A 27,527-nucleotide genomic window follows, 5' to 3' on the forward strand; every position below is an offset into this window, starting at 1 on the left:
TGGGATAATCCACCAGGAACAGCGGCTGGACCGTGCAGGGAGCGAGCTGCTGCCCTGGAATATGGGAATTTGGGATTGGGATTATGGGATTGGGATAATCCACCAGGAACAGCGGCTGGACTGTGCACGGAACCAGCTGCTTCCCTGGAAATGGGAATTGATTGGAAATGTGGGATTGGGAATGTGGGATGGGGAATGTGGGATTGGGATAATCCACCAGGAACAGCGGCTGCACCGTGCAGGGCACCAGCTGCTGCCCTGGAATATGGGAATTTGGGAATTTGGGGATTGGGAATGTGGGATTGGGATTGGAATTATGGGATTGGGATTATGGGATTGGGATAATCCACCAGGAACAGCGGCTGCACCGTGCAGGGAACGAGCTGCTTCCCTGGAACAATGGGAATTTGGGATAAATGGGAATTTGGGATTGGGATAATCCACCAGGAACAGCGGCTGCACCGTGCAAGGAACGAGCTGCTCCCCTGGAACAATGGGAATTTGGGAATTGGGGATAAATGGGAATTGGGGATTGGGATAATCCACCAGGAACAGCAGCTGCACCGTGCAGGGCACCAGCTGCTTCCCTGGAACAACGGGAATTTGGGAATTGGGAATTTGGGATAATCCACCAGGAACAGCGGCTGCACCGTGCAGGGAACGAGCTGCTCCCCCGGAACAACGGGAATTTGGGATTGGGATTATGGGACTTGGGGTTCGGGATAATCTACTATGCAGGGAACCAGCTGCTTCCCTGGGAAATGGGAATTGATCGGGAATTAGGGATTGGGAATGTGGCATAATCCACCAGGAACACCATGCAAAGCACCAGCTGCTTCCCTGGAACAATGGGAATTGATCGGGAATTGGGGATTGGGAATTGGGGATTGGGAATGTGGGATTGGGATAATCCACCAGGAACAGCAGATGCACCATGCAGGGCACCAGCTGCTTCCCTGGAATATGGGAATTGATTGGGAATTGGGAATTTGGGATAATCCACCAGGAACAGTGGCTACACCGTGCAGGGCACCAGCTGCTTCCCTGGAACAACGGGAATTTGGGAATTGGGAATTTGGGATAATCCACCAGGAACAGCGGCTGCACCATGCAGGGAACCAGCTGCTCCCCTGGAACAACGGGAATTTGGGACTGGGATTATGGGACTTGGGGTTCGGGATAATCTACTATGCAGGGAACCAGCTGCTTCCCTGGGAAATGGGAATTGATCGGGAATTGGGGATTGGGAATTGGGGATTGGGAATGTGGGATTGGGATAATCCACCAGGAACAGCGGCTGCACCGTGCAGGGAACGAGCTGCTGCCCTGGAACAACGGGAATTTGGGATAAATGGGAATGTGGGATTGGGATAAACCACCAGGAACAGCGGCTGCACCGTGCAGGGCACCAGCTGCTTCCCTGGGAAAACAGGAATTGATTGGGAATTTGGGAATGTGGGATTGGGAATTTGGGACTGGGAATTTGGGATTGGGAATGGGACAAATAGGAATGTGGGATTGGGATAATCCACCAGGAACAGCGGCTGCACCGTGCAGGGCACCAGCTGCTTCCCTGGAACAACGGGAATTGATTGGGAATTCGGGATAAATGGGAATTTGGGATTGTGGGATTGGAATTGGGATTGTGGGATTGGGATTGTGGAAACTGGATTGGGATAAATGGGATTGGGAATTTGGGATTGGGATAATCCACGGTGCAGGGCACCAGCTGCTTCCCTGGGAAATGGGAATTCGGGATTGGGAATTTGGGATTGCACCTTTGGGATTGGGAATTTGGGAATGTGGGATTGGGAACTGGGGATAATCCACCAGGAACAGCAGCTTGGACCGTGCAGGGAACGAGCTGCTTCCCTGGAAAATGGGAATTAAATTGGGAATTTGGGATAAATGGGATTGAGATTGGGAATGGGGGACTGGGATCGTGCCCGGCTGCTTCCCTGGAACAATGGGAATTGGGGATTGAGATTGGAATAAATGGGATTGGAATAAATGGGATTGGGATTACGGGATTGGGATTACGGGATTGGGATAATCCACCAGGAACAGCGGCTGGACTGCGGGGGAAACCAGCTGCTTCTCTGGAAAATGGGAATTAAATTGGGAATTTGGGATAAATGGGATTGAGATTGGGAATGGGGGACTGGCATCGTGCCCTGTGCAGGGCAGCAGCTGCTACCCTGGAACAACGGGAATTTGGGATTGAGACTGGAATAAATGGGATTGGGATTACGGGATTGGAATAAATGGGATTGGGATAATCCACCAGGAACAGCGGTTGGACTGTGCAGGGAACGAGCTGTTTCCCTGGAAAAATGGGAATTTGGGATTGGGAATTCGAGATTGGGAGTGTGGGATTGGGAATGTGGAACTTGGATTGGGATAAATGGGACTGGGATAAATGGGATTGGGATTGGGAATGTGGGATTGGGATAACCCACCGTGCAGGGAACGCGCCGCTTCCCTGGAAAATGGGAATTTGGGATTGCACCTTTGGGATTGGGAATCTGGGAATGTGGGATTGGGAACTGGGGATAATCCACCAGGAACAGCAGCTTGGACCATGCAGGGAACGAGCTGCTTCCCTGGAAAAATGGGAATTAAATTGGGAATTTGGGATAAATGGGATTGAGATTGGGAATGGGGGACTGGGATCGTGCCCTGTGCAGCGAAGGAGCTGCTTCCCTGGAACAATGGGAATTTGGGATTGAGACTGGAATAAATGGGAGTGGAATAAATGGGATTGGGATTATGGGATTGGGATAATCCACAAGGAACAGCGGCTGCACTGTGCAGGGAACGAGCTGCTGCCCTGGGAAACGGGAATTTGGGATTGGGAATTCGAGATTGGGAGTGTGGGATTGGGAATGTGGAACTTGGATTGGGATAAATGGGATTGGGATTGGGAATGGGGGATTGGGATAACCCACCGTGCAGGGAACGCGCCGCTTCCCTGGAAAATGGAAATTTGGAATAAATGGGATTGGGATTGGGAATGGGGGATTGGGATTGGGAATGTGGGATTGGGATAACCCACCGTGCAGGGAACGCGCCGCTTCCCTGGAAAATGGGAATTTGGGATAAATGGGATTGGGATTGTGGGATTGGGACTGTGGGGTTGGGATAATCCACCAGGAACGGCGGCTGCACCGTGCTGAGAACGAGCTGCTGCCCTGGGAATGACGGGAATTTGGGATTGGGAATGTGGGGTTGGGATAATCCACCAGGAACAGCGGCCGCACCGTGCCCAGAACGAGCTGCTGCCCTGGGAAATGGGAATTTGGGGTTGGGAATGTGGGATTATGGGATTGGGAATGTGGGGTTGGGATTGTGCACTTGGGATCGGCGAAGGAGCCGCTTCCCTGGAACAACGGGAATTTGGGACTGGAAATGTGGGATTGGGATTGGGGATTTGGGGCTGGGGTTTTGGGATTGGGAAAATCCACCAGCAGCAGCGGCTGCAGGGAATGTTTGGGATGGAGAGCAGGGAACGTGTGGGATGATGCCAGCTCCAGGTGGGAATTCCAGGACAGCGTGGGTGAGCATCCCAGTCCCATCCTAGTCCTAATCCTAATCCCAATCCTAATCCCCAAACCCACACGCAATCCTCATTGCAACCCCACCCCAAATCCCAAATTCCCATTGGGATACCGGAGTCCCCCATTCCCAAATATCCCACGGGATCCCAAAAACCCCAAAATTCCCGTTGGGATACTGGAGTTTCCCATTCCCAAATATCTCAAATTCCCATTGGACATATGAGTCCCCCATTCCCAAAATTCCCCAAATTCCTGTGGGATACCAGAGTCCCCCATTCCCAAATATCCCAAATCTCCCAAAATTCCCGTTGGGGTACCGGAGTCCCCCATTCCCAAATATCCCAAAAATCCCCAAATTCCCCTTGGATACTGGAGTCCCCCATTCCCAAATCACAAAATACCTGAAATTTCCAAAATTCTCATTGGGATGCCGGAGTCCCCCATTCCCAAAAATACCAAAAATCCCAAATACTCCAAAATTCCCATTGGGATACCCGAGTCCCCCATTCCCAAAAATACCAAAATTCCCACTGGGATACCGGAGTCCCCCATTCCCGAATTTCCAAAATCCCAAAGTTCCCATTGAGACACCAGAGCTCCCCACTCCCAAATCCCAAAAACCCCAAAATCCCCATGGGATGCCGGAGTCCCCCATCCCCAAATCCCAAATTTCCCGTGGGATACCGGAGTCCCCCATTCCCAAATGCCAAATATCCCAAAAACCCCAAAGTTCCCGAGTTTCCCATGGGATACCGGAGTCCCCCAATCCCAAATCCCCAAATTCCCGAACTTCCCCTGGAATACCCGTGTCCCCCATTCCCAAATATCCCAAAAACCCCAAAATTCCCAAATTTCCCCTGGAATACCCGAGTCCCCCATTCCCCAAAATCCCAAAATTCCCAAATTTCCCGAATTTCCCCCGGGATACCGGAGTCCCCCATTCCCAAATACCCCAAAATTCCCAAATTTCCCCTGGGATACCCGAGTCCCCCATTCCCCAAAATCCCAAAATTCCCAAATTTCCCGCATTTCCCCCGGGATACCGGAGTCCCCCATTCCCAAATATCCCAAAATTCCCGAATGTCCCCCGGGATACCGGAGTCCCCCGTTCCCCAAAATTCCCAAATTCCCGAATGTCCCCCGGGATACCGGAGTCCCCCGTTCCCCAAAATTCCCAAATTCCCGAATTTCCCCCGGGATACCGGAGTCGCCCGCGCCCGGCTCGGTCTCCGTCGGTTTCTGCTGCTCCTGGTTGGAGAGGAGATCCTGGATCTGCCGGAATTCCGGGAATTATTTTCGCTCGTCCCGAGGGTTTTGGGGTTTTAAAGGGATCCCAAACTCAGCCCCTGCTCGTCCCAGAAATGATCCCGGAGACGGAAATCCCGGGAATGGGGCGGGGATGGCGCTGCCACACTGGGACAGCTGGGAATGATCCCGGTCCCAATCCCTGATCCCGATGCCCATCCTTTATCCCAGACTTGATCCTGATCCCAACCCCAATCCCATCCTCAATCACAATCCCAGACCTGATCCTGATCCCAAACCCAAATTCCATCCCAATCCCAAATTCCAACCCCAATCCCAATCTGATCCCAATCCCAATCTGATCCTAATTCCAGCCTAATCCAAATCCCAGCCCTGATCCCCATCCCAATCTCAATCCCGGTCCCAGCCCCAATCCTGGCACCAAACCCGGCCCTAATCCCAATCCCAGCCCTGATCTCAAACCCAGCCCCAAACCCGATCCTGATCCCTGCTCCGATCCCAATTCTGATCCCAATCCAGATCCCCATTGTGGCCCCAGTCACAATCCCAATCCCAATCCCAATCCCAATCCCAATCCTCATCCTGATCTCAGCGCCAATCCTGATCCCAATTCCAATCCCAGCCCTGACCCCAATCCCAGTCCCAATCCCAATCCCTGCCCCAATCCCTATCCCCGCCCTAACCCTGATCCCAATCCCAATCCCTGCCCCAATCCTGATCCCAGCCTTAATCCCAGTCCCAATCCCAGCCCTGATCCCAATCCCAGCCTCGAACCCGATCCCGATCCCAATCCCAGCCCTGATGTCAATCCCAGCCCTAATCCCGATCTAAATACCTCATCCCAATCCCAGCCCCAATCCCGATCCCAGCCCTGACCCCAGCACCGATTCCAATCCCAATCCCAATCCCAGCCCTGACCCCAATCCCAGTCCCAATCCCAATCCCTGCCCTAATCCCTATCCCTGCCCTAACCCTAACCCTGATCCCAATCCCAATCCCTGCCCCAATCCCAGCCCCAATCCCGATCCTGATCCCGGCTCCGATCCCAATTCTGATCCCAATCCTGATCCCCATTGTGGCCCCAATCACGATCCCAATCCCAATCCCAAATCTCATCCTGATCTCAGCCCCAGCCCTGATCCCAATCCCAGCACTAATCCCGATCCCAATCCCAATCCCAGCCCAGATACCAACCCTCATCTCAACCCCAACCCCAGCCCTAATCTCAGCCCCAATCCCAATCCCAGCCCTAATCCCAATCCCAATCCCAGCCCCAATCCCAATCCCAGCCCTGATCCCAATCCCAGCCCCAATCCTGATCCAAATCCCAATCCCAATCCCAATCCCAGCCCCAATCCCAATCCCAGCCCTGATCCCAATCCCAATCCCAATCCCAATCCCCAATCCCAATCCTGGTATTTCCCCTGGGAATCGCAGCCTGTGGGGGCCGAAATGGGAATCCCAGGGGGTTGGAAAATTCAGGATTTGCCCTTTTTGGGGTCATGGTGGTGGCTGGGAATTCCCAATAATCCCCAAAATTCCCCAGAATTCCCAATAATCCCCGAGAATCCCCCAGAATTCCCAAGAATCCCCGAGAATTTGGGGTGGGATTTTGTGCTCACGCTGGCCAGGCTGCTGTCCAGGTCCGGCAGGGCCACGTCCGGCACCGCCACCGAGGGGCTGAAGAGCTGCCGGGAAAAACGGGAATGAGACCGGGAACGCTGCAATTCCCAGGAAATCCCAGCCCAAAATGGGAATTCCCGGGAAATCCCGGCCCCAAAATGGGAATTCCTGGGAAATCCCAGACCCAGAATGGGAATTACTGGGAATTCCAGGGAAATCCCACACCCAAAATGGGAATTCCTGGGAAATCCCACACCCAAAATGGGAATTCCTGGGAAATCCCACACCCAAAATGGGAATTATTGGGAAATCCCACACCCGAATGGGAATTCCTGGGAAATCCCACACCCAGAATGGGAATTCCTGGGAAATCCCACACCCACAATGGGAATTCCTGGGAAATCCCGACCCCAAAATGGGAATTATTGGGAAATCCCAGCCCAAAATGGGAATTCCCAGGAAATCCCACACCCAAAATGGGAATTCCTGGGAAATCCCACACCCAGAATGGGAATTATTGGGAAATCCTACACCCAGAATGGGAATTCCTGGGAAATCCCAGCCCCAAAATGGGAATTCCTGGGAAATCCCACACCCGGAATGGGAATTCCTGGGAAATCCCGACCCAGAATGGGAATTCCTGGGAAATCCCACACCCAAAATGGGAATTCCCGGGAAATCCTGGACCCAGAATGGGAATTCCTGGGAAATCCCACACCCCGAATGGGAATTATTGGGAAATCCCAGCCCCAAAATGGGAATTCCCGGGAAATCTCAGCCCCAAAATGGGAATTCCTGGGAAATCCCGACCCAAAATGGGAATTATTGGGAAATCCCACACCCAGAATGGGAATTCCCGGGAAATCCCACACCCAAAATGGGAATTCCTGGGAAATCCCGACCCCAAAATGGGAATTCCTGGGAAATCCCACACCCAGAATGGGAATTCCTGGGAAATCCCACACCCAAAATGGGAATTCCTGGGAAATCCCAGCCCAAAATGGGAATTCCTGGGAAATCCTGACCCAAAATGGGAATTCCTGGGAAATCCCACACCCAGAATGGGAATTCCTGGGAAATCCCGCCCCCAAAATGGGAATTCCTGGGAAATCCCACACCCAAAATGGGAATTCCTGGGAAATTCCGGCCCCAAAATGGGAATTCCTGGGAAATCCCAGCCCAAAATGGGAATTCCTGGGAAATCCCACACCCAGAATGGGAATTCCTGGGAAATTCCGGCCCCAAAATGGGAATTCCTGGGAAATCCCACACCCAGAATGGGAATTCCTGGGAAATCCCAGCCCCCAAAATGGGAATTCCTGGGAAATCCCACACCCAAAATGGGAATTCCTGGGAAAACCCACACCCAAAATGGGAACTCCCGGGAAATCCTGACCCAAAATGGGAATTATTGGGAAATCCCACACCCAGAATGGGAATTCCTGGGAAATCCCACACCCAGAATGGGAATTCCCGGGAAATCCCACACCCAAAATGGGAATTCCTGGGAAATCCCACACCCTGAATGGGAATTCCTGGGAAATCCGGACCCAGAATGGGAATTCCTGGGAAATCCCACACCCAAAATGGGAATTCCTGGGAAATCCCACACCCAGAATGGGAATTATTGGGAAATCCCAGCCCCAAAATGGGAATTCCCGGGAAATCTCAGCCCCAAAATGGGAATTCCTGGGAAATCCCGACCCAAAATGGGAATTCCTGGGAAATCCTGGCCCAAAATGGGAATTATTGGGAAATCCCGGCCCCAAAATGGGAATTCCTGGGAAATCCCAGCCCCAGAATGGGAATTGTTGAGATTTTTTCCAGGGATTTTTTCCAGGGATTTTTGGGAATTCTGGGGGCACTCACATGGAGCAGGGATGGGTTTGTCCTGGGAATTCCCAGTGGGCGCTGGGGATTTGGGGGATTTTTGTGATTTTGTGATTTCCCATTTGGAATTTTTGGGAATTTTTCCTGGGAATTTTTGGGAATTTCTGGTAATTCTCACGTCGAGCAGGGACGGATTTATCCTGGGAATTCCCACTGGGAATGGGCCGGGAATTCCCAGTGGGCGTTGATGAGTTTTGGGGATTTTTGGGGATTTTGGGAGTTCCCAGCTGGAATTTCTGGGAATTTTCCCAGGAATTTTTTTCTGGGTTTTTTGGTAGTTCTCACGTCGGGCAGGGACGGATTTATCCTGGGAATTCCCATTGGGAATGGGCCAGGAATTCCCAGTGGGTGTTGGTGATTTTTGGGTTTTTTGGGATTTTTGGGGTTTTTGGGATTTTTGGGACTTCCCAGTTGAAATTTTTGGGAATTTTTTGGATTTTTTTCCTGGGAATTTTTTTTTGTGTTTTTTGGGAATTCTCAGGTTAAGCAGGGACGGATTTACCCTGGGAATTCCCACTGGGAATGGGGACTTTGGGCATTTGGGATTTTGGGCATTGGGGATTTTGGGAATTCCCAGTTGGATTTTTTGGGGAATTCTGACATTTTTCCAGGGTTTTTTGGAATTCTCAGGTTGAGCAGGGACGGATTTATCCTGGGAATTCCCACTGGGAATGGGTTGGGAATTCCCAGTGGGCACCGGGGATTTTTGGGATTTTGGGCATTGGGGATTTTGGGATTTCCCAGTTGGAATTTTTGGGATTTTTTCTGGGAATTTGGGGATTTTTTTTTTTTTCTGGGAATTTTGGTATTTTTGGGAATTGCCACATTGAGCAGGAACGGATTTATCCTGGGAATTCCCTGACCTGGGAATGAGCTGGGATCCCAAGAATTCCCACTGGCAATTCGGGATTTTGGGAACTGAGGATTTTGGGAGTTCCCAGTTGGAATTCCGGGATTTTTTCTGGGAATTTTGGGATTTCTGGCAAATCTCATGTCGAGCAGGGATGGATTTATCCTGGGAATTCCCTGACCTGGGAATGAGCTGGGATTCTGGGAATTCCCAATGGGCACTGGGGTTTTTTGGGAATTTTTAGGATTTTGGGGATTCTGGGAATTCCCAATTGGAATTTTCTGGGAATTCCAGGATTTTTTCCCGTGAATTTTGGGAATTCTGGGCAGGCTCATGAGGAGCAGGGATGGATTTATCCCGGGAATTCCCACTGGGAATGGGCCGGGAATTCCCAGCGGGTGTTGACGATTTTTGGGGATTTTTTGGGGATTTTGGGACTTTCCAGCTGGAATTTTTGGGAATTTTTTTTCTGGGAATTTTTTGGGGGTTTTTTCCGGGAATTTTTTGGGGATTTTTCCCGGGCAGACTCACGTCGAGCAGGGCGCTGTCCATGCTGAAGCCGTGGGTGCTGAGCAGCGCCTGCAGATTGTCCAGGCTGGAGTCGATCGTGTCCAGGTGCTCGTTCAGCTCCGACCTGCGGCACCGCAACGGTTGATAAACAACAGCAACAGCCGGAACGATTGATAAACAACAGCAACAGCAGCGGGAATGATAAACAACGACAGCGGGAATGATAAACAACAGCAACAACAGTGGGAATGATAAACAACAGCAACAGCCAGAACGATTGATAAACAACAGCAACAGCGGGAATGATAAACAACGACAGCGGGAATGATAAACAACAGCGGGAATGAGAAACAACAGCAACAGCCGGAATGATAAACAACAGCGGGAGTGATAAACAACAGCGGGAATGATAAACAACAACAACAGCGGGAATGATAAACAACAGTGGGAATGATAAACAACAGCGGGAATGATAAACAACAGCAGGAATGATAAACAACAGCAGGAATGAGAAACAACAGTGGGAATGATAAACAACAGCGGGAATGATAAACAACAGCAACAGCGGGAATGATAAACAACAGTGGGAATGATAAACAACAGCAACAGCCGGAATGATAAACAACAGCAACAGAGGGAATGATAAACAACAGCAACAGTGGGAATGATAAACAACAGCCGGAATGATAAACAACAGCAACAGCCGGAATGATAAACAACAGCAACAGCCGGAATGATAAACAACAGCGGGAGTGATAAACAACAGCGGGAATGATAAACAACAGCAGGAATGAGAAACAACAGCGGGAATGAGAAACAACAGCGGGAATGATAAACAACAACAACAGCGGGAATGATAAACAACAGTGGGAATGATAAACAACAGCAACAGCCGGAATGATAAACAACAGCAACAGCAGCGGGAATGATGAACAACAGCAACAGAGGGAATGATAAACAACAACAGCGGGAATGATAAAAACAGCAACAGTGGGAATGATAAACTACAGCAACAGCCGGAATGATAAAGAACAGTGGGAATGAACAGCAACAGCGGCAATGATAATCAACAACAATGGGAATGATGAACAAAAACAATGGGAATGATAAACAACAACAGCGGGAATGATGAACAGCAACAACGGGAATGATAAACAACAGCAACAGCCGGAATGATAAACAACAGCGGGAACGATAAACAACAGCAGGAATGATAAACAACAACAGCGGGAATGATAAACAACAGCAACAGTGGGAATGATAAACAACAGCAACAGCGGGAATGAACAGCAACAATGGGAATGAACAACAACAGTGGGAATGATAAACAACAACACCCAGAATAAACAACAACAGCAGGAATGAACAGCGGGAATGAACAGCGAGAATGAACAACAACAGCAGCAGGAATGAACAACAACAGCGGGAATGAACAGCAGGAATGAACAACAGCAGCAGGAATGAACAACAACAACGCTCAGAACGACAAACAACCACAGCGGGAATGACAAACAAGAGCAGCGATGGGAACGAACAGCGGAATGAACAACAGCTGAATGAACAAACAACAGCGGGAATGAACAGCGGGAATGAACAACAACTGAATGAACAACACCTGAATGAACAAACAACAGCGGGAATGAACAAACAACAGCGGGAACGAACAGCAACTGAATGAACAAACAACAGCGGGAATGAACAGCAGGAATGGGAATGAACAACAAGAATGAACAACAAGGGGAATAACAATGGGAATAACAACAATGGAAACGAACAATGGGAATGAACAAACAACAGCGGGAATGAACAGCGGGAATGAGAATGAACAGCAACAACAGAGGGAATGAACAGCGGGAATGAACAACAACTGAAGGAACAAACAACAGCGGGAACGAACAAACAGCAGTGGGAACGAACAGCGGGAATGAACAGCGGGAATGAACACCAGGAACGCACTGGGACCGGACCGGGAATGCACGGAGTTAAGGGAACACACTGGGAATAACGGGAATAACGGGAATGCTGGGAACGGGATCAGGAAATGCACCGGGAATGAACGGGGTTGGAGAACACACCCGGAATAACGGGAAGGGGATCAGGAAAACCCCGGGAATAACGGGAATGGGAGCCGGAAACTGGGAATGGGAAACTGGGAATGGGAGTTCTGGGAAATCGGGATTGGGAAACCGGGACTGGCAGTGGGCAACTGGGATTGGGAAACTGGGAATGGGAAATCTGGGAAACTGGGATTGGGAATTCTGGAAAACTGGGATTGGGATTGGGAATTCTGGGAAACTGGGGTTGCGATTGGGAATTCTGGGAAACTGGGATTGGGATCAGGAATGGTGTCGGGAAACTGGGAATGGCAGCGGGAAACGGATTGGGAAACTGGGAATGGGAATTGTGGGAAACTGGGAATGGGATTGGGAATTCTGGGAAACCGGGGTTGGGAATTCTGGGAAACTGGGAATAGGAATTCCGGGAAACTGGGATTGGGATCAGGAATGGTGTCGGGAAACCGGGAATGGCAGCGGGAAACTGGGAATGGGAAACTGGGAATGGGAATTCTGGGAAACTGGGAATGGGATCAGGAATGGTGTCAGGATACCAGTAATGGCAGTGAGAAACTGGGATTGGGAAACTGGGAATGGCAGCGGGAAACTGGGAATGGGAATTGTGGGAAACTGGGAATGGGAATTGTGGGAAACTGGGACTGGGATCAGCACTGGGAACGCTGGGAAATGGGGTCGGGAAACTGGGAATGGCAAATCTGCCCCGCTCCCACTTTTCCCAAAATGGGAATTCCCAAAATTCCATCCCGCTCCTGCTTTTCCTGAGCCGGGAATTGCTGGAATTCCACCTCACACCTGCTTTTCCCAAGCTGGAAATTCCTGAAATTCCAGGAATTCCTCCCCGTTCCCACTTTTCTTGAACTGGGAATTCCATGAATTTTGGGAATTTCATCCCAATTCTGCTTTACCCAATCTGGAAATGCCCAAAATTCTGGGAATTCTGCCCAACTCCTGCTTTTACCAAGCTGGGAATTCCAGAAATTTTGGGAATTCCATCCCACTCCTGCTTCCCCCAAGCTGGGAATTCCAGGTATTTTGGGAATTCCTCTCTGTCCCCACTTTCCTCAAACTGGGAATTCTGCCCCATTCCCACTTTTCCCTTGGGAATTCCATCCCATTCCTGGTTTTCCCGAGCTGGAAATTCCAGGAATTCCAGGAATTTCTCCCCATTCCCGCTTTCCCCAAGCTGGGAATTCCAGGAATTTTGGGAATTCCATCCCAGTCCTGCTTTTCCCAAGCTGAAAATTCTTGAAATTCCAGGAATTCCACCCCATTCCCACTTTTCCTGAACTGAGAATTCCAGGAATTCTGCCCTGCTCCTGCTTTTCCCAAGCTGAGAATTCTGAGATTTTTGGGAATTCTCGGAATTCCATCCCAATCCTAATTTTCCTGAGCTGGGAAATCCAGGAATTTTGGGAATTCCAGGAATTCTTCTCCGCCTCTGCTTTTCCTGAGCTGGAAACTCCTGAAATTCCAGGAATTCTGCCCCATTCCCACTTTTCCCAAGCCGAGAATTCTGTGAATTTTGGGAATTCCTCCCTGTTCCCCGCTTTTCCCAAGCTGGAAACTCCAGGAGTTTTGGGAATTCCAGGAATTTCAGGAATTCCATGAGTTTGGGGAACGTCAGGAATTCTGCCCCACTCTCACTTTCCCTGAGCCGGGAACTCAAAGAATTCCGGCCCAGCTTTTCCCAAGATGAGAATTCTGGGAATTCTGAGGTTTTTGGGAATTCTGGGAATTCCTTCCCGTTCCCGCTTTCCCCAAGCCGTGAATTTTGGGGATTTTGGGAATTCTGGGAATTCTGAGATTTTTGGGAATTTTGGGAATTCCTCCCCATTCCCACTTTTCCCGAGCTGTGAATTCCAGCAATTCCGGGAATTTTGGGAATTCCAGGAATTCTTCTCCACCTCTGCTTTTCCTGAGCTGTAAACTCCTGAAATTCCAGGAATTCTGCCCCATTCCCACTTTTCCCAAGCCGGGAATTCTGTGAACTTTGGGAATTCCAGGAATTTTGGGAATGTCAGGAATTCTGCCCCACTCTCACGTTTCCTGAGCCGGGAACTCAAAGAATTCCGGCCCAGCTTTTCCCAAGCTGGGAATTCTGAGGTTTTTGGGAATTTTGGGAATTCCTCCCCATTCCCGCTTTCCCCAAGCCGTGAATTTTGGGAATTTTGGGAATTTTGGGAATTCCTCCCCATTCCCGCTTTCCCCAAGCTGTGAATTTTGGGAATTTGGGAATTCCTCCCGGTTCCTGCTTTCCCCAAGCTGTGAGTTTTGGGAATTTTGGGAATTCCTCCCCGTTCCCGCTTTCCCCAAGCCGTGAATTTTCGGAATTTTGGGAATTCCTCCCTGTTCCTGCTTTCCCCAAGCTGGGAATTTTGGGAATTTTGGGAATTCCTGCCCGTTCCTGCTTTCCCCAAGCCGTGAATTTTGGGAATTTTGGGAATTTTGGGAATTCCTCCCCGTTCCCGCTTTCCCCAAGCCGTGAATTTTGGGAATTTTGGGAATTCCTCCCTGTTCCCCGCTTTCCCCAAGCCGTGAATTTTGGGAATTTGGGAATTCCTCCCTGTTCCCGCTTTCCCCGAGCTGGAAATTCCGAGATTTTTGGGAATTTTGAGAATTCCTCCCTGTTCCTGCTTTCCCCGAGCCGTGAATTTTGGGAATTTTGGGGATGTTGGGAATGTTGTGGCTCACTTGTCGAGGCAGGCGACGCTCAGGCACTTCTCCTGGGGCTGGGGGTGGCCGGCGGCGGCTCCGGGCTCGTTCTCCCGCAGGATGGAGTCGATGAAGGTGGACGGGGACAGGGGGGTCTCGGAATTCCCGGAATTATTCCCGGAATTGTTCCCGGAATTGTTCCCGGCGCTCTTGGGCTCCTCCCCGTGCGGGCTCCGCGTGGGGCTGGGCGGCTCCTCCTTGATCCGGATCTCCGGGCTGCTCCTGGGGAACAGCCGGGAAAATCACGGGAAAAATCATGGGAAAAATGGTTGGGAAAATAGTGGGGAAAATATTGGGAGAAATGGGGGAAATGATGGGAAAACAATGGGAGAAATAATGGGAAAAATGTTTGGGAAAATGTTGGGGAAAACATTGGGGAAAATAGGGAAAATGATGGGAAAACAATGGGAAAAATAATGGGAAAAAGAATGGGAAAAATAATGGGAAAAATGGGAAACGATGGGAAAAGTAATGGGAAAAATATTGGGAAAAATAGGAAAAACAATGGGAAAAGTAATGGAAAAAATATTGGGAACAGTATTGGGAAAAATAGGGAAAAATGTGGGAAAACAATGGGGAAAATAATGGGAAAAATATTGGGAAAAATAGGGGAAATGATGGGAAAACAATGGGAAAAATCATGGGAAAAATGGTTGGGAAAATGTTGGGGAAAACATTGGGAGAAATGGGGGAAATGATGGGAAAACAATGGGAAAAATAATGGGAAAAATGGTTGGGAAAATATTGGGGAAAACATTGGGGAAAATAGGGAAAATGATGGGAAAACAATGGGAGAAATAATGGGAAAAAGAATGGGAAAAATAATGGGAAAAAAGGGAAACGATGGGAAAAGTAATGGGAAAAATATTGGGAAAAATAGGAAAAACAATGGGAAAAGTAATGGAAAAAATATTGGGAACAGTATTGGGAAAAATAAGGAAAAATGTGGGAAAACAATGGGAAAAAAAATGGGAAAAATATTGGGAAAAATAGGGGAAATGATGGGAAAACAATGGGAAAAATAATGGGAAAAATGTTTGGGAAAATGTTGGGGAAAACATTGGGGAAAATAGGGAAAATGATGGGAAAACAATGGGAGAAATAATGGGAAAAAGAATGGGAAAAATAATGGGAAAAACGGGAAACGATGGGAAAAGTAATGGGAAAATATTGGGAAAAATAGGAAAAACAATGGGAAAAGTAATGGAAAAAATATTGGGAACAGTATTGGGAAAAATAGGGAAAAATGTGGGAAAACAATGGGGAAAATAATGGGAAAAATATTGGGAAAAATAGGGGAAATGATGGGAAAAGTGATGGGAAAAATATTGGGAAAAATAAGGGAAATTATGGGAAAAGTAATGGGAAAAATATTGGGAGGAATAAGGAAAATGATGGGAAAACAATGGGAGAAATAATGGAAAATATTGGGAAAAATAGGGAAAATGATGGGAAAAGTAATGGGAAAAATAATGGGGAAAATTATGGGAAAACAATGGGAAAATGGAAACGGAGAAAATGGGAAAAATATTGGGGAAATAATGAAAAAATAATGGGAAAAAGGCAAGAAATGGGAATGGGGAAAATGGGCAGAATAATGGGAAAAGGAAATGGGGAAAATGTTTGGGAAAATATTGGGAAGAACAGGGAAAATGATGGGAAAACAATGGGAAAAATAACGGGAAAAAGAATGGAAAAATAATGGGAAAAATTGGAAAAATTGAAATGGAGAAAATGGGAAACATGATGGGAAAAATAAGGGGGAAATAATGGGAAAACAATGAGAAAAATAAGGGGGAAAATTAGAATATTAATGGGAAAAATTATTGAGAAAAAGAATGGGAAAAATAATGGGAAAAACAATGGGAAAAATAGGAAAGGAAATGGAAAAATAATGGGAAAAGAAAATGAGAAAAATAATGGGAAAATGATAGGAAAAATCGGAATGAGAAAAGTGGGAAAAATAATGGGAAAAATAATTGGACAAAATGGGAAAAATAATGGGAAAAAGTAATGGGAAAATGGGAAAAATGATGGGGAAAATAAGGGCAAAAATGGGAAACTAATGGAAAAATTAAAGGGAAAAATAAAGGGAAAATAATGGGAAAATTAATGGGAAAATGGGGAAAATAAAGGGAAAATAATTGGAAAATTAATGGAAAAATAATGGGGAAAATAATGGAAAAATAATGGGAAAACCAGGAAAAGAGGGAATGGGAGAAATGGGAAATGGGAAAAGCGGGAAAAATAATGGGAAAGGAAATGGGAAAATAATGGAAAAATAATCGGAAAAATGATGGGAAAATAAGGGAAAATTAATGGGAAAAATAATGGGAATAATAATGGGGAAAATAATGGAAAAATAATCGGAAAAAACAATGGGAAAATGGGGAAAAATGGAATGGGAAAAGTGGGAAAAAATAATGAGAAAAATAATGGGGAAAATAATGGGAAAAAATGGGAAAAAGTGATGGGGAAAATAATGGGAAAAAAAGGGAAAAATAATGGGAAAATAGCGGGGAAAATAGCAGGGAAAATAATGGGAAAAATTTGAAAAATGCAAATGGAGAAAATGGGAAAAATAAGGGGGAAAATAAGGGGGAAAATTAGAAAATTAATGGGAAAATTAATGGGAAAAATGGGAAAAACAATGGGAAAATTAGTTGAAAAAATAATGGGAAAATTAATGGGAAAAATTGGAAAAATGGAAATGGAGAAGATGGGGAAAATGATGGGGAAAATAATGGGAAAAAGTAATGGGGAAAATGATGGGGAAAATGGGAAAAATTATAGGCAAAATAATGGAAAAATAATGGGAAAATTGGAAAAAATAATGGGAAAAACATTGGGAGAAATAATGGGAAAATAATGGGAAAAATTATAGGAAAAGTGGGAATGGGAAAAGTGGGAAAAATAACGGGAAAAATATTTGGAAAAATACTGGGAAAAATGGGGAAAAGTCAGGGGAAAACAATGGGAAAAACTGGAAAAATAATGGGAAAAAATGGGGGGAAAAATGAGAAAAACAGGAAGGAAAATGGGAAAATAATGGGAAAAGTGATGGGAAAAATGATGGGAAAAATAATGGGAAAAATGATGGGAAAATAATGGGAAAATTAATGGGAAAAAACAATGGGAAAAACAATGGGAAAAATAAGAAAGGAAATGGGAAAAAATAATGGGAAAATAGGAATGGGAAAAGTGAGAAAAATAATGGGGGAAAATGGGGAAAATAATGGGAAAAATGGGAAAAAAACATTGGGAAAATAATGGAAGAATAAGAGAAAAAATAAGGAGGAAAATAATGGGAAAATTAATGGGAAAATAATGGGAAAATAATGGGAAAATTAATAGGAAAATATTGGGAGAAATAATGGGGGAAATGGGAAAAGTGGGAAAAATAATTGGAAAAATAGGGAAAATAATGGGAAAAGGGAATGGGAAAAATAATGGGAATAATGGGGAAAATGGGAATGGGAAAAGTGGGAAAAATAATGGGAAAAAGAATGGGAAAAATATCGGGCAAAAATGGGGAAAATAATGGGAAAAATGGGAAAATGGGAATGGGGAAAGTGGGAAAAATAATGGAAAAGGAAATGGGAAAAACAATGGGAAAAATAATGGGAAAAATATTGGGCAAAAATGGGGAAAATAATGGGAAATATGGGAAAAATTGGGAAAATGGCAATGGGGAAAAATGGGAAAAACAGGAATGTGGAAAGTGGGAAAAATAATGGGGGAAATAGGAAAGGAAATGGGAAAAATAATGGGGAAATTAATGTGAAAATGGAAAAATGGGAATGGGGAAAATGGGAATGTGAAAAATGGGTATGGGGAAAATGGTGAAAATAATGGGAAAAATGGGAATGGGGAAATTGAGAATGGGGAATGGGAACGGGGAAAAATGGGAAAATGGGAATAAAGGGGAAAATGGGAAAATGGGAATAGGGAAATTGAGAATGGGGAATGGAATGGGGAAAATGGGAAAATGAGAATGGGGAAAATGGGAATAATGGGAATAATGGGAATAATGGGAATGGGAGAAACGGCGAAAATGGGAATAGGGAATGGGGGAAATGGGAATGGGGGAAATGGGAATGGGGGAAATGGGGAAAATAATGGGAAAAATGGGAATGGGGAAATTGAGAATGGGGAATGGGAACGGGGAAAATGGGAATGGGAGAAATGGCGAAAATGGGAATGGGGAAAAATGGGAAAAAACAGGAATGTGAAAAATGGAATGGGGAAAATGGGGAAAATAATGGGAAAATGGGAATGGGAGAAATGGGAATGGGGAATGGGAATGGGGAAAATGGGAATAATGGGAATAATGGGAAAACGGGAATGGGAGAAATGGGCGAAAATGGGAAGAGGGAACAGGAAAAATGGGAATGGGGAAATGGGAATGGGGAATGGGAATGGGGAAAACGCAGGAAATAATGGGAAAAATGGGAATGGGGAATAGGAAAAATGGGAATGGGGAAATGGGGAAATGGGAATGGGGAAAAATGGGAAAGGGGGAAAGCGGAACGGGGGAAATGGGCAATGAGGGAAGTGGGAAAAATGGGAATGAGGAAAATGGGAATGAGCAATGGGAAAAGCCCAGCCTCCCTCCCCATTCCCAGGGAATTTCAGGAATTTTCTCCACCTTCCAGCCAGGCCCCCTCCCCCATTCCCAGGGAATTTTTGGGCTCCCATTCCCATGGAATTCAGGAATTCTCTCCCATGGAATTTTTGGGAATCCACCCCCACCTCCCCCATTCCCAGGGAATTTCAGGACCCCATTCCCAGGGAATTTTGGGAATTCTCTCCCAGGGAATTTTGGGAATTGTCCCCACCCTCCTGTCCAGGCTCCCTCCCCCATTCCAGGGAATTTTTGGGCTCCCATTCCCAGGGAATTCCAGGAATTCTCTCCCATGGAATTTTTGGGAATCCATCCCCACCTCCCCATTCCCAGGAATTTTGGGGATTGTCCCCACCTGCCGTCCAGGCTCCCTCCCCCATCCCCAGGGAATTTTGGAATTCTCTCCCAGGGAGTTTTGGGAATTCTCTCCCAGGGAATTTTGGGGATCCGTCCCCACCTGCCGTCCAGGCTGCCTCCCCATTCCCACGGAATTTAAGGAATTCTCTCCCAGGGGATTTTGGGGACCCCATTCCCATGGAATTTTGGGGATCCATCCCCACCTGCCGTCCAGGCTCCCTCCCCATTCCCAGGGATTTTGGGGACCCCATTCCCAGGGATTTTGGGATCCGTCCCCACCTGCCGTCCAGGCTGCCTCGCGGGGAGGCCTCGGGGCTGGACGGGGGCAGCTCGGTGACGTCGGCGATGATCGGCCCGCAGGGGGCGCCGGGATCCGCCGCCAGCAGAGCCGGGCCCGACAGCGCCGGCGCCGGGGCCTGGGGCGGAAACAACGGGAATGGGAACGGGAACGGGAATGGGAATGGGACAGGAAATGCCACAAATACCAGTCCCAATAAACCCCAATAAATCCCATTCCCAAAAAATCCCCAGCCAAACAAATCCCAATAATCCCATTCCCAGAGAAGCCCCAGCCAAATAAACCCCAATAAATCCCAATAAATCCCATTCCCAAAAAATCCCCAGCCAAATAAATCTCAATAATCCCATTCCCAATAAATCCCAATGCCAATATATCCCAACCCTAATAAATCCCACTAAATCACATTGCCAATAAATCCCAATAAATCCCAATGAATCGCATTCCCAAAAAATCCCGAGCCAAATAAACCCCAATAATCCCATTCCCAGAAAATCCTAATAAATCCCAATCCCACTAAATCCCATTCTCGAAAAATCCCCAGCCAAATAAATCTCAATAATCCATTCCCAAAAAATCCCCAGCCAAATAAATCCCACTAAATCCCATTCCCAAAAAATCCCAATAAACCCCAATCCCAATAAATCCCAATCCCAATAAATCCACTAAATCCCAATCCCAATATATCCCAACCCTAATAAATCCCACTAAATCCCATTCCAAAAAATCCCAATAAATCCCAATCCCAATAAATCCCAATGAATCGCAATAAATCCAAATCCCACAAATCCCAATGCCAATAAAACCCAATAAACCCCAATCCAAATAAACCCCAATCCCAATAAATCCCATTCCCAAATAAACCCCAATCCAATAAATCCCATTCCCAAAAAATCCCAATCCAAATAAATCCCACTAAATCCCATTCCCAAAAAATCCCCAGCCAAATAAATCCCAATAATCCCATTCCCAGAAAATCCCAATAAACCCCAATAAATCCCATTCCCAAAAAATCCCAGTAAATCCCAATAAATCCCATTCCCAAAAAATCCTGATGGAAAAAAATCCCAATAATCCCATTCTCAGAAAATACCAAAAATCCCAGTCCAGATAAATCCCAATCCAAATAAATCCCATTCCCAATAAATCACAATAAGTCCCAATAAATCCCACTAAATCCCATTCCCAAAAAATCCAAAAAATCCCAATAAATCCCAATCCAATAAACCCCAATGAATCGCAATAAATCCAAATGCCACAAATCCCAATGCCAATAAAACCCAATAAACCCCAATCCAAATAAATCCTGATCCCACAAATCCCCTTCCAATAAATCCCAATTCCACAAATCCCAATCCCAATAAATCCCAATAAATACCATTCCCTATAAATCCCAATAAATCCCATTCCCAATAAATCCCGATCCCACCAAATCCCAATCCCAATAAATCCCAATTCCACAAATCCCAATCCCAATCAATCCCACTGAATCCCAATGCCAATCAATCCCAATCCCAAAAAATCCCATTCCAGAAAAATCCCAATCCCAATCACCCTTGATCCCAATAAATCCCATCCTATCCCAGCCCTGAGCCCAGGCCCAAAAATCTCAACCCCACAAATCCCAATCCAAATAAATCCCAAAAAATCCCATTCCCAATAAATCCCAATCCCAATAAATCCCAATAAATCCCATTCCAAATAAATCCCACTACCAATAAATCCCAATAAATTCCATTCCCAATAAATCCCATTCCAAATAAATCCCAATCCCAATAAATCCCAAAAAATCCATTCCCAATAAATCCCAATCCAATAAATCCCAATAAATCCCATTCCAAATAAATCCCACTCCCAATAAATCCCAATAAATTCCATTCCAATAAATCCCAATCCCAATAAATCCAATAAATCCCATTCCCAAAAAAATCCCATTCCCAGAAAAATCCCAATCCCAATCAACCTTGATCCCAATAAATCCCATCACATCCCAGCCCTGAGCCCAGGCCCAAAATCTCAACCCCACAAATCCCAATCCAAATAAATCCCAATAAATCCCACTCCCAATAAATCCCAATCCCAATAAATCCCAATAAATCCCATTCCCAATAAATCCCACTACCAATAAATCCCAATAAATTCCATTCGCAATAAATCCCATTCCAAATAAATCCCAATCCCAATAAATCCCAATCCCAATAAATCCCAATAAATCCATTCCAAATAAATCCCACTCCCAATAAATCCCAATAAATTCCATTCCCAATAAATCCCATTCCAAATAAATCCCAATAAATCCCATTGCCAATAAATCCCAATAAATCCCATTCCCAAAAAAATCCCATTCCCAGAAAAATCCCAATCCCAATCACCCTTGATCCCAATAAATCCCATCACATCCCAGCCCTGAGCCCAGGCCCAAAAATCTCAACCCCACAAATCCCAATCCAAATAAATCCCAAAAAATCCCATTCCCAATAAATCCCAATCCCAATAAATCCCAATAAATCCCAAAAAATCCCATTCCCAATAAATCCCAATCCCAATAAATCCCAATAAATCCCAAAAAATCCCATTCCCAATAAATCCCAATCCCAATAAATCCCAATAAATCCCATTCCCAATAAATCCCATTCCAAATAAATCCCAATAAATCCCATTCCCAATAAATCCCAATAAATCCCAAAAAATCCCATTCCCAATAAATCCCAATCCCAATAAATCCCAATAAATCCCATTCCCAATAAATCCCATTCCAAATAAATCCCAATAAATCCCATTCCCAATAAATCCCAATAAATCCCATTCCAAAAAAATCCCATTCCCAGAAAAATCCCAATCCCAATCACCCTTGATCCCAATAAATCCCATCCTATCCCAGCCCTGAGTCCAGTCCCAAAAATCTCAACCCCACAAATCCCAATCCAAATAAATCCCAAGCAATCCCACTCCAATAAATCCCAATCCCAATAAATCCCAATAAATCCCAATAAATCCCATTCCCAATAAATCCCATTCCAAATAAATCCCAATAAATCCCATTCCCAATCAATCCCAAATCAAATCCCATTCCCAAAAAAATCCCATTCCCAGAAAAATCCCAATCCCAATCACCCTTGATCCCAATAAATCCCATCCTATCCCAGCCCTGAGCCCAGGCCCAAAAATCTCAACCCCACAAATCCCAATCCAAATAAATCCCAATCAATCCCAATCTCACTAAATCCCATTAAATCCCAATAAATCCCAATCAATCCCATTCCAAATAAATCCCAATAAATCCCATTCCCAAAAAAGCCCATTCCTAATAAATCCCAAAAAATCCCAATAAATCCCAACAAACCCAAATGAATCGCAATAAATCCCAATCCCACAAATCCCATTGCCAATAAATCCCAAAAAATCCTGATCCAAATAAATCCCAGTAAATCCCGTTACCAAAAAATCCCGATCGAAATAAATCCCCATAAATCCCATTCCCAAAAAATCCCAACAAGTCCCAATCCCAATAAATCCCAATAAATCTCAATCCAAATAAATCCCAATAAATCCCAATAAACTCCAATCCCAATGAATCCCAATCTCACTAAGTCCCAATAAATCCCAATAAATCCCATTCTCAATGGATCCCATTCTCAATAAATCCCAATCAACCCCAATAAATCCCATTAAAATCCCTTAAATCCCCCACAATCCCATAAATGTTGGGAATTCTCATGGAATAATTGGAATTCCTGTGGTACTTCAGGGAGTTCCCAATAAATCCCAATAAATATCAATTAATCCCAATAAATCCCAACCTCACTAAATCCTGTTAAATCCCAATAAATCCCACTAAATCCCAATAAATCCCATTAAAATCCCCTAAATCCCTAAATCCATGAATGTTGGGAACTCTCACGGAATAATTGGAATTTCCGTGGTGCTCCAGCGAGTTCCCAATCAATCCCAATAAATCCCAATAAATCCCAATCCCAATATAATAAACCCCCAAATCCCATAAATTCCAGGGATTCTCACAGAATAATTGGAATTCCCGTGGTGCTCCAGGGAGTTCCCAAATAAATCCCAATAAATCCCAATAAATCTCAATAAATCCCAATCAATCCCATTAAAATCCCATAAATGTTGGAATTCTCACGGAATAATTGGAATTTCCGTAGTGCTCCAGCGAGTTCCCAATAGATCCCAATAAATCCCAATCCCAATAAATCCCAATCAATCCCATTCCCAATATAATAATCCCATAAATTTTAGGAATTCTCACGGCGTAATTGGCGTTCCCGTGGTGCTCCAGGGAGTTCCCAATAAATCCCAATAAATCCCAATCCCAACAAATCCCAACAAATCCCAATCAATCCAAATCAATCCCAATCCCAATGAATCCCAATCTCACTAAATCCCAATAACTAATCCCAATCCCAATGAATCCCAATCAATCCCAATCCCAATGAATCCAAATCAATCCCATTCCCACCAATCCCAATCCCAACAAATCCCAATCAATCCCATTCCCAATATAATAATCCCATAGATCCCATAAATTCCTGGAATTCTCACAGAATAATTGGAAATCCCTGGTGCTCCAGCGAGTTCCCAATAAATCCCAATAAATCCCAATCAATCCCAATCAATCCAAATAAATCCCATTCCCACTATAATAAACCTCAAACTCCCATAAATGTTGGGGTTTCTCACGGAATAATTGGAATTCCCGTGGTGCTCCAGCGAGTTCCCAATCAATCCCAATCAATCCCAATAAACTCCAATCTCAATAAATCCCAATAAACCCCAATCCCAATGAATCCCAATCCAATAAATCCCAATAAATCCATTAAAATGCCCTAAATGCCCCCAAATCCCATAAATTTTGGGGATTCTCATGGAATAATTGGAATTCCTGTGGTGCTCCAGCGAGTTCCCAATAAATCCCAATAAATCCCAATAAATCCCAATCTCACTAAATCCCATTAAATCCCAATAAATCCCAATCCAAATAAATACCAATAAACCCAAATAAATCCCAATAAATCTCAATCCCAATAAATCTCAATAAATCCCAATAAATCCCAATAAACTCCAATCCCAATGAATCCAAATCAATCACATTCGCACCAATCCCATTCCCAATAAATCCCAATAAATCCCAATAAATCCCAATGAATCCCACTAAATCCCATTAAAATGCCCCAAATCCCCCGCAATCCCATAAATTCCAGGGATTCTCACGGAATAATTGGAATTCCTGTGGTGCTCCAGCCAGTTCCCATAAATCCCAATCAATCCCAATCTCACTAAATCCCAATCAATCCCAATCAATCCCAATCAATCCCAATCAATCCCAATCAATCCCATTAAAATCCCACAAATTTTAGGAATTCTCACGGAATAATTGGAATTTCCGTGGTGCTCCAGCGAGTTCCCAATCAATCCCAATAAATCCCAATAAACCCCAATCCCACTAAATCCCATTCAATCCCATTAAAATCCCATAAATTTTAGAATTCTCACGGAATAATTGGAGTTGCCGTGGTGCTCCAGGAACTGCCGGCCGTACTTGGGCACGGGGTGGGCGGCGCCGCCGTCGTTCAGCATCAGCGGGCTGCAATCCCAAAGAAATCCGGGATAAATCCCAAAAAATGGGGAAATTCTGGGAAAGGATCAGGGGTGAAATCCCAAATAAAAAATTGGGAAAAATCCCCACAAAGATTGGAAAAAAATCCCTCAAAAAACCCAGGAGAATTCCCAAAAAACCCGGGGATAATTCCCCCAAAAATGGGGAAATTCTGGGAAAGGATCAGGGGATGAAATCCCAAATAAAAAATTGGGAAAAATCCCCAAAAATGGGGAAATTCTGGGAAAGGATCAGGGGATGGAATTCCCAAAGGAAATCCGGGATAAATCCCAAAAAATAATCAGGAAAAATCACAAACAACGGGGAAATTCTGGGAAAGGATCAGGGGATGGAATCCCAAAGGAAATCCGGGATAAATCCCAAAAATATCGGGAAAAATCCCAAATTCTGGGAAAGGGTCTGGGGGCTGGAATTCCCAAAGGAAATCCGGGATAAATCCCAAAAAATAATCGGGAAAAATTCCCAAAAAATGGGGAAAGTCTGGGAAAGGATCAGCGGGCTGCAATCCCAAAGGAAATCCGGGATAAATCCCAAAAAATAATCGGGAAAAATCCCAAAAAACCGGGAAATTCTGGGAAAGGATCAGGGGGATGGAATCCCAAAGAAATCCGGGATAAATCCCAAAAAATAATCGGGAAAAATCCCAAAAAATGGGGAAAGTCTGGAAAAGGATCAGCGGGCTGCAATCCCAAAGAAATCCGGGAAAAATCCCAAAAAATGGGGAAATTCCCGGAAAAGGATGAGGGGATGAAATTCCAAATAAAAATTGGGAAAATTCCCCAAAAAACCCAGGAAAAATCCCAAAAAAACCGAGAGAATTCCCAAAAAATCTCAGGATAATTCCCCCCAAAATGGGGAAATTCTGGGAAAGGATCAGGGGGTGAAATCCCAAATAAAAAATTGGGAAAAATGCCCAAAAATGGGGAAATTCTGGGAAAGGGTCTGGGGACTGGAATTCCCAAAGGAAATCCGGGATAAATCCCAAAAAATAATCAGGAAAAATCACAAACAACGGGGAAATTCTGGGAAAGGATCAGGGGGATGGAATCCCAAAGGAAATCCGGGATAAATCCCAAAAAATAATCGGGAAAAATCCCAAAAATGGGGAAAGTCTGGAAAAGGATCAGCGGGCTGCAATCCCAAAGGAAATCCAGGATAAATCCCAAAAAATGGGGAAATTCCCGGAAAAGGATGAGGGGATGAAATTCCAAATAAAAATTGGGAAAATTCCCCAAAAAACCCAGGAAAAATCCCAAAAAAAACGAGAGAATTCCCAAAAAAACCCGGGATAATTCCCCCAAAAATGGGGAAATTCTGGGAAAGGATCAGGGGGTGAAATCCCAAATAAAAAATTGGGAAAAATGTCCAAAAATGGGGAAATTCTGGAAAGGATCAGCGGGCTGGAATCCCAAAGAAATCCGGGATAAATCCCAAAAATATCGGGAAAAATCCCAAAAAACCGGGAAATTCTGGGAAAGGGTCAGGGGGGTGGAATTCCCAAAAAAATTTGGGAAAATCCCCACAAAAATTGGAAAAAAACCCAAAGAAAACAGGAGAATTCCCAAAACAATGGGGAAATTCTAGGAAAGGATCAGGGGCTGGAATCCCAAAGAAATCCGAGATAAATCCCAAAAATATCGGGAAAAATGCCAAAACACCGGGAAATTCTGGGAAAGGATCAGGGGATGGAATTCCCAAAAAAAATTGGGAAAAATCCCCACAAAAATTGGAAAAAATCCCAAAAAAACCAAGAGAATTCCCAAAAAAATGGGGAAATTCTGGGAAAGGATCAGGGGGTGAAATTCCCCCAAAAATATCAGGAAAATTCCAAAAAATGGGAAACTCTGGGAAAGGATCAGGGAGTGAAATTCCAAATAAAAATTGGGAAAATTCCCAAAAAACCCGGGAAAAATCCCAAAAAACCCAAGAGAATTCCCAAAAAAACCCGGGATAATTCCCCAAAAAATGGGGAAATCTGGGAAAGGATCAGGGGGTGAAATTCCCCAAAAATATCAGGAAAATTCCCCAAAAAATCAGGAAAATTCTGGAAAAATTCTTGAAAAAATCTGGGAAAAGGATCAGGGGGATGGAATTCCTAAAAAATATTGGGAAAAATCCCAAAAATGGGGA

General features: G+C 45.2%; 1 protein-coding gene across 1 annotated transcript in view; it reads right to left on the bottom strand.

Moving 5' to 3' along the window:
- LOC134428602 (heat shock factor protein 1-like) overlaps positions 1–27,527 on the bottom strand; it is a 64,174-nt gene that overhangs the window by 7,451 nt on the left and 29,196 nt on the right. Inside the window, exons 7-12 of the mRNA XM_063175436.1 lie at positions 25,274–25,364; positions 19,744–19,880; positions 14,463–14,705; positions 9,718–9,820; positions 6,446–6,511; positions 4,760–4,829 (exon numbers count right to left, since the gene is read on the bottom strand). Coding sequence (XP_063031506.1) covers positions 4,760–4,829; positions 6,446–6,511; positions 9,718–9,820; positions 14,463–14,705; positions 19,744–19,880; positions 25,274–25,364 — 710 coding nt within the window. The remainder of the gene's footprint in view (positions 1–4,759; positions 4,830–6,445; positions 6,512–9,717; positions 9,821–14,462; positions 14,706–19,743; positions 19,881–25,273; positions 25,365–27,527) is intronic.

Source organism: Melospiza melodia, chromosome 1, assembly GCF_035770615.1.
Source record: "Melospiza melodia melodia isolate bMelMel2 chromosome 1, bMelMel2.pri, whole genome shotgun sequence".
In the NCBI taxonomy this organism is placed as follows: Eukaryota; Metazoa; Chordata; class Aves; order Passeriformes; family Passerellidae; genus Melospiza; species Melospiza melodia.